Genomic DNA, 6,906 nt, shown 5'->3' with positions numbered 1-6,906 from the left:
CCGTCGCAGAATTCACGCATAAGAGATGCTTTACCCCTTTTCCTGAGAGCTTTGACGATAAGACAAACAGGCCTAAAAGGGTGTAGGATAAGATGATGTGAATTTCTGTGCCACCGTCGCATTCGTGGGAAAGTAAGAGTAAATCATGAGAGCCACGGGTGAGTGGCATTTCTTTCTTGCTTTGTTTCTAAAAGAGACCGACTAACCTAAGACTCTGTTGGCTAGCATTTGACATCATGTATGTTATGGTTGATCCCAAAGACATGATAGCCTTCTGGTGCACCTTTCTTTCAGTGGATAATTATTGCATTTGCACTATTTTTGGTCTCCCAATCATTGAGTAAATGTATAATTGTGGTGTTTAGAGAAATCAACACCTACTGAAAGGAGATCACTGGTGTATGGGTACCCATGTTACTAGCACAAATCTTCAAAACAGAAACTGTCAACTAAAGTATATGGCTGGAGGCCCAGATCAGTAGGAAAAATCTCACATGTACCATAACACCATCATCCGCACAGTCCGATTCAAACTAGCCACAATTTCTATTTCGCAAGAGTACGTATCCTAATGTAGGTTCGCAGCTACAGCAATGTCCGCAACGGTTTACAAAAGGTATAAGCTGGTTACGAGCCAGTTGCACCGCTGGCAGCACCATCAGATTTACTCTTCTCTGCGTTAGCAGCATCATCAGCATTTTCTTTACTCCCCTCCTCTGAGTTAGCAGCATCATCAGCATTTTCTTTACTCCCCTCCTTTGTGCTACCAGCATCAGCGACATTTTCGTTACCCTTCTTTGCGTTAGCAGCATCAGCGGCATTTTTGTCACCGTTCTCCTTTGAGATAGGAGCATCAGCGGCATTTTCTTTACCCTTCTCCTTTGGTCGAGCTACAGGAAAATCCTCCTCTTGTTGCCGTTGCCATCGAAAATTTGCGGCCTCAATCCAGCGGGGGTGGACCAAAAACTTCTTGTTACTAACAGCCCAGCGAGCCTTCTCCGTTCCTAGATCCAAAGCAACAACATGGGTGACCGTAGAATCCACATCTGTGCAGCAAACGGCACCCAACTGCTCGGCCATCTTCCAGAGCATCTGATCTTGTGGGCGCTGATGTAACGGGAATACACGCGTAAACACTAGTTTGCAGCCTTGAAGTACTTCCTGCCGTACCCTCTTGATCACCTAGAGAGGGATATATACGTACACCAACCAGATATTAGCCAACGATTTTTTTTAATAAAAAAACAGCACTAAAGGGGATATATTTAGCACTCTGTAGTTCATAACCATTTGAAATATTGATCTACACCAAAACTGAATTTTGTCTATGTTAAGTTCTTTTCATATTGATTGTACCCCTAGATCTTATCAATCAAAAATAGCTTTACAGGTAGGAATGAATAACGCTGTCCAAGCAATGGTAACATCAACTTATACAGTGTGAAAAAAAATCTGTTGTAATGAATACCACTGTACAACTAAAAGATATAATGTATAATAAAGAGCCTGCAGGGTAATTGCAAGTCTTGTAGTCTACCTGTCTTACATCCCGTGAAGAAAGAGGTTTTTGATCATCCTACAAGTGAGATGTACAGTAGTACTTGATTAGATGAGAAAAAAGAACTTTGACCTTATATATTACTCAAGTTTATGCACAATAGATAATAGAAAGTTGAGATTAATAGACAATAAAACTGAGATAAGACCATGAACTTAATTAGCCTACCGGATCAAAGAAAATTGTGTGTATGCGCTCCAAGACAAATAAAATTGTAGCTAAAGCACCATCATTCTCCCTTTCGTCCTGCATTGTCTCTGACAAAGATCTGGCACCAAAACCAAATTGGCGACAACTAGAAGCAAAATAATGATATCTCTCCATTAGAATCAGATTTTCTTTATGTTTCTGCCACACCTGAAAAGAAAAATACCATTTAGGCCGGATACACGATGTGCATCAATGTAAATGATGAATTAATTCAGCCCTTCAACATTTAAACAATACAGGATGAATGTTTCTACTGCTGTGTAGAAGCAAACATAGAACAGTCAGAGACCAAAACAAACTTTCAGTGGCCAAAGTAAACATTAACTAGTTCTAACAAACTACAGACGGTAATTACTGGCAGTATTATCATATAAAATGTTTATCAACCATGTTCACTGGATTATTTGCACTTACATACTCAGTGTCATCAAGAATCACTGCAACACTTTCATCTCCAAGAACCACATCAAGACCTTTCTGGTGTCGCTGAGTGCAATCAGAGTTCGAAATCACCTTTGAGCCAAAATATACATTATCAGGGTCAAGAAGTTTTGCTATTTCAATTGCATAAGCCTTGTCACCCATAGTGTATATATACATCTCAAACATATCGCTTGCTTCTTTTAAAAATCTACGGACAAATGGTCTCAACTTTGTAAGCATCTGCATTGTCTCCAATGTGAACAAGCTTCTGTCCGGAACAACTGCATTTAAGCATGTTTCTGGTTAAGTAAAATTGTAGATGACTAATTCATGGTTAGGCAACAGATTTAGGAAGGATCAAACCACAATAAGGTAATATGGAAGAATGCAACCTCACCATTAATTAGAATTTAGTGCTAAGTAATAATGCCATAACTTCTATCATAATAGAAGCAACTAGAATTGATGCTAGTTTTACTTTTCAGTGTCTGCAAGAAGCAACCTTCACCACAAATTCTAAATGTCATAAAAATCACATTTATAGTGAAAGAATATGACAAATAGCTATGACATTTCCGCAGAATTTTCATATTTCAATGTACATTACAGGCCAACTTTTCCCTTTTTTTTAAAATGGACTCCAAACATACAAAAGGAACATCTAGTTTTGGACTGAAGGTAGTATCTCTGTGCTCATGTTTACAAAATATCAAAGTTTGTAAATCAATAGCTAAAAACTTACAAATTCTCCAATTTAAATACAAAGACGTACACATTACCTTCTTTAGCAGCAGATTGAATTCCCAATTCGTTTTCAGCAGCAGAAAGATCAAAGAGTTTGGTTGAGTTGATCAGTGTATGATCCAAGTCCAAAATGAGTACTAGTTTTCTTTCTCGCAATAAATTCTTTAAATCAGCTCCACGCAGTCTGTCAATTTCTGTTGTACCTAGCCTCAAACCCTGCGTTGAATAATTCTGTTAAATTCAGATAGGACAATTGGAAATAAAAATGTAACTGGGAAAGATAAGAATATATCAAGAGATGCAATGCTTGCATAATACTACGTACTGGAAAGAGTGTGATTTTGGGAAAGGTAAATGCAATAAATAAGCATTACAACACTTGTATTATAGTAAGGACTGATTTAAGTCAAAGGAGCCTTAAAAATTCAAAGATATTTACCGCTTCCTGTTTGACCGTACCTTATGGATGTAACCAAAAGCAACTCCTGGAACATCTTCCTCATCTTGTCTTTTCCCACATCTATAGCAGAGTCCACCAAAAAACCCAGGATGTGGTGGGCATTCATCAATTTTAACATCTTTAGAAGAACCTGCAACAGTGTACCATCTGCTCATGGAAATAAAGGAAGTCTTGACAGAAGGCAACTGGGACTCCATCTAAAAGTAGAACTGTAGAAGAAACTGAAGCCAAATGTGAAAAACTGATGTGCCTCTCTAAAGTCCAGACACAGCATGGAACCTCAACAATTAAATGATTAAAAGCAATAACATACCCCCCCCCCCCCCAAAAAAAAAAAAAAAAAAAATCTCCTACGACACACACACAAGAATGGGGACAGTAAATCTGTAACCACATCAACTAAATAGTATATAAAAAGTAAATAAATTTTTGAACGCATTTAGTAGATAATCAACTAATCAAGTGCCCCCCCTCCCCCTCCTCTATGAAGTCAAATGTTAGTGGGTTGGAAGTGAAACCAATTAGCATACCAACGGTATCCTCATCTGACTTCATTACTACTGCTTGATGACGGTGTTGGTCCTCCACTCTACGCCGTTTGGTACTGCATATTGCATGCAGTTGACAGCAGTCAGATCCAAAATACAAAATCCAAAAAACAGCTCACTATTAGTATTTTCTAAACAAAAGGACATGGATTGCATGTTCAGCCAAGCTTTAGCATATCCAATAAATGAAAGGAAAATTTTCTATCATACCATCAAATAACCATTTAGTTCTATACTATCGGAATTAAATTTTTACAGTATGTATTAATGACACTCAAATAGCACCCCATTTCATTTAAACACAACCATCAAAAGTGCTCTTTTCTGTCATGTTGACCATTTTGCCCTCATCCGCAAAAAGAAAATTTCCCTGCATTCCCACAGCTGGTTCTTCCCTCCCCAACTCATTTCAGTGCCAAGTCACTTCAAACTCACCAATGCACCCCCAAGACTGTCAATGTTTACCCAACGAATGTCAAAGGCACGGACCGCACAGAAGATAAGAAGCCATCTCCAACCCCTAATGGGTGATGGGGAACCAAGAGCAGCATTGAAATGGCAACTTAGGCATATTATGATTATATTGTAGTGTACCACAAAATTCCAGTGGTATAAAACAAGATCAGTGATATTTTGGTGGTATACAACCAATTTTTCCTTAAAACTATAGCGCATTTAGTTCACCAACATATAGGATTCTTACTACCGCGTAAGCATATTTGGATGGCCAGCTTATTATAGGATCAACATATGCTAATACGTATTGCCTGCCTTCAGCATATAAAGCCATAGGTAGGCAATTAAGCTACCACAAATGAGAAAATTCTCATACCATACCAGAACTAAGGAAGTTGTGGTATCTATTCAAATCGTAGAAAGCAATCTCATGGGATCTACTATTTGGATGGACTGTCATTCACAATTTCACAATTGCAGATAAGCAAATCACTTGTAGGTATAATGAAATGAAGTGCAGGCTACATGAACAGTACGGACTTCTATAAACCCTAGAAAAAATCCCCCGCGATGATGATCAAATTCGTTGCCATCAGCATTCGCACAACTGAATCCAGCAACCATCGCAATTCAAGCGGAGCAGGAGCGAAGACCCTCGAGCACCCATCTAACCGGTCCAATCAAACAGTAAAACCCTAATAGGTTCGAATGGGGACCAAATCTGCTCGCCGTCACCGACCGTCCAACACCGAAAGCGCGAGGAGCACAGAGCCCCCGAGCGCCTCAAGCCGCCGCCATACCCAACTCGACCGGCTCCTCGCCCCTCGGGACGAGGTGAGAGTACGGAGAGGCGCGTACCTGCTCTGCTCTACGATGGCATCCTCTTGTTCCACGACCACCACCACATCCTCCTCCTCCTCCTCCTCGTCACCACCTTCCTCGTCGTCGTCGGTGGCGGCGGAGGGGTCTCCGGCGGAGGCCGAGTCGGCGGCAGAGGTCAGCTCGAGCTCCGCGTCGAGGAGCGCCGCGAAGTCGTCGCTGCCGCTCGACGACGACGGGGAGGACGGCGACGGCGACTCGGCGGCGAGGCTCATGGCCGAGGGCAAAGGGGCGAGCTTTGGTCGGTTGGGGTGGGTGGATGCGCAAGTGTTGTGTAATAAATCATAGGGGAAGAAAAGCTGGCCCGCCAGAAGGAGGCCTCTGTTTGGGCCTCGTTTGGGCCATCATCTCAGGTGATACAGCCCATGATGCAGGATTTTTTTTAATTTTTAATTTTACTACTAGAAAAAATGTCCGTTGCAACGGAGAAAAATATTTAGCCTTTTAAGATGATGATATGTTTTTTTCTTGGTACAATTGGATGATCTTAAAGTTTAATGTACCCTTAGTTTCTAGTTTACAATTTTTATTTGTCCAAAATATACGAAGGAATATTCAGAAACTATACATAATTGATATTTTCTGTCGTCATGGATATATGTATCATAACAATGTTCAATCAGCATGTCGAGCAAATTCTGGCAATCCTAGTCATAATAAAAAATTATATTTTCTTGCATGTATAGATTGGTAAATAATAATGGTAATTAATTTACTTAATCTCGTTACCTCGTCGTTGTTTCTACTGCTTGATGGTTCGCGATTAGCAGAACGATCTGAATTCCTGAACAGGCATAGGAGAGAGACATCTCACAGCGAGCTTTGCTTGCTCGCGTCTCGGCTAATCCAAGAAGCAGCCATAGTCAATTTTGCGTGTAATTTATTGATATGTGTTTAAGACATGCTTTGTCTTCTTTCTCTCCTAGCTGGCCCGTGTGTATATATATACAAGTATATGCCAATAAGGGATCAGCATCTCGTTCCTTCCATATACAGGACAATGGAGCGATCATGTGTGTGGATTGTGCACGTGGACCGAATACAAAACAGAAAACGATTCCGGCCATGCCCTGACGCAATCGTTCGCGAGACAGATAAAAACTTGGACGCATGGATCAGAATCGATATGCTATATATACGGACAATGTATGAAAATTCATGGAAAAAACATCTTTAATTTTTATAATAGTAAAAAAAATGGTTTCAAAGTTTTACAAATCTACACTCGTAACGCTCTATGGTGTGATGTAACGATTAAACGAACATTTTACACGTGGCCCCCTTGCAGCTCTCTAGGAGGGTGGTAAAGGGGTTGCCTGTAAAATACTATTCGTTTCATATCATAAGTCATTTGATTTTTTTTCTTAGTCAAAGTTCTTTTAAGTTTGATCAAATTTATAAAAAAAATTAGCACTATTTACAATGCTAAATTAGTTTAACTAAATCTAACATTGAATATATTTTGATAATATGTTTGTTTTGTATTGAAAATGTTACTACTTTTTTTACAAACTCGGTCAAACTCAAAGAAATTTAACTAAAAAGAAACGGAGAGAGTAGCGACATACGATATTTTTCAAGAGACTGACTGTAAAATGGCCAACCCTGGTTTGTAGACAGTCCCCTTA

General features: G+C 39.8%; 1 protein-coding gene across 2 annotated transcripts; it reads right to left on the bottom strand.

The window, feature by feature from the left end:
* Positions 1 to 429: 429 nt before the first annotated feature.
* LOC127774636 (RNA polymerase II C-terminal domain phosphatase-like 4) lies at positions 430 to 5,522 on the bottom strand. 2 transcript variants are annotated; one of them, XM_052300915.1, is made up of 8 exons: positions 5,258 to 5,522; positions 3,926 to 3,999; positions 3,395 to 3,525; positions 2,971 to 3,151; positions 2,183 to 2,472; positions 1,727 to 1,915; positions 1,538 to 1,576; positions 430 to 1,182 (listed from the first exon to the last, which is right to left on the bottom strand). In XM_052300915.1, the coding sequence occupies exons 1-8, from the start codon at positions 5,491 to 5,493 to the stop codon at positions 628 to 630; spliced, it is 1,695 nt and encodes a 564-aa protein (XP_052156875.1). In that variant the 5' UTR covers positions 5,494 to 5,522; the 3' UTR covers positions 430 to 627. The 2 variants fall into 2 exon arrangements, with proteins under 2 accessions (XP_052156875.1, XP_052156876.1); XM_052300916.1 differs by having other exon boundaries at positions 3,395 to 3,513.
* Positions 5,523 to 6,906: the final 1,384 nt, after the last annotated feature.

This window comes from Oryza glaberrima, chromosome 5, assembly GCF_000147395.1.
Source record: "Oryza glaberrima chromosome 5, OglaRS2, whole genome shotgun sequence".
In the NCBI taxonomy this organism is placed as follows: domain Eukaryota; kingdom Viridiplantae; phylum Streptophyta; class Magnoliopsida; order Poales; family Poaceae; genus Oryza; species Oryza glaberrima.
This window is presented reverse-complemented; position numbering and strand designations above follow the sequence as displayed.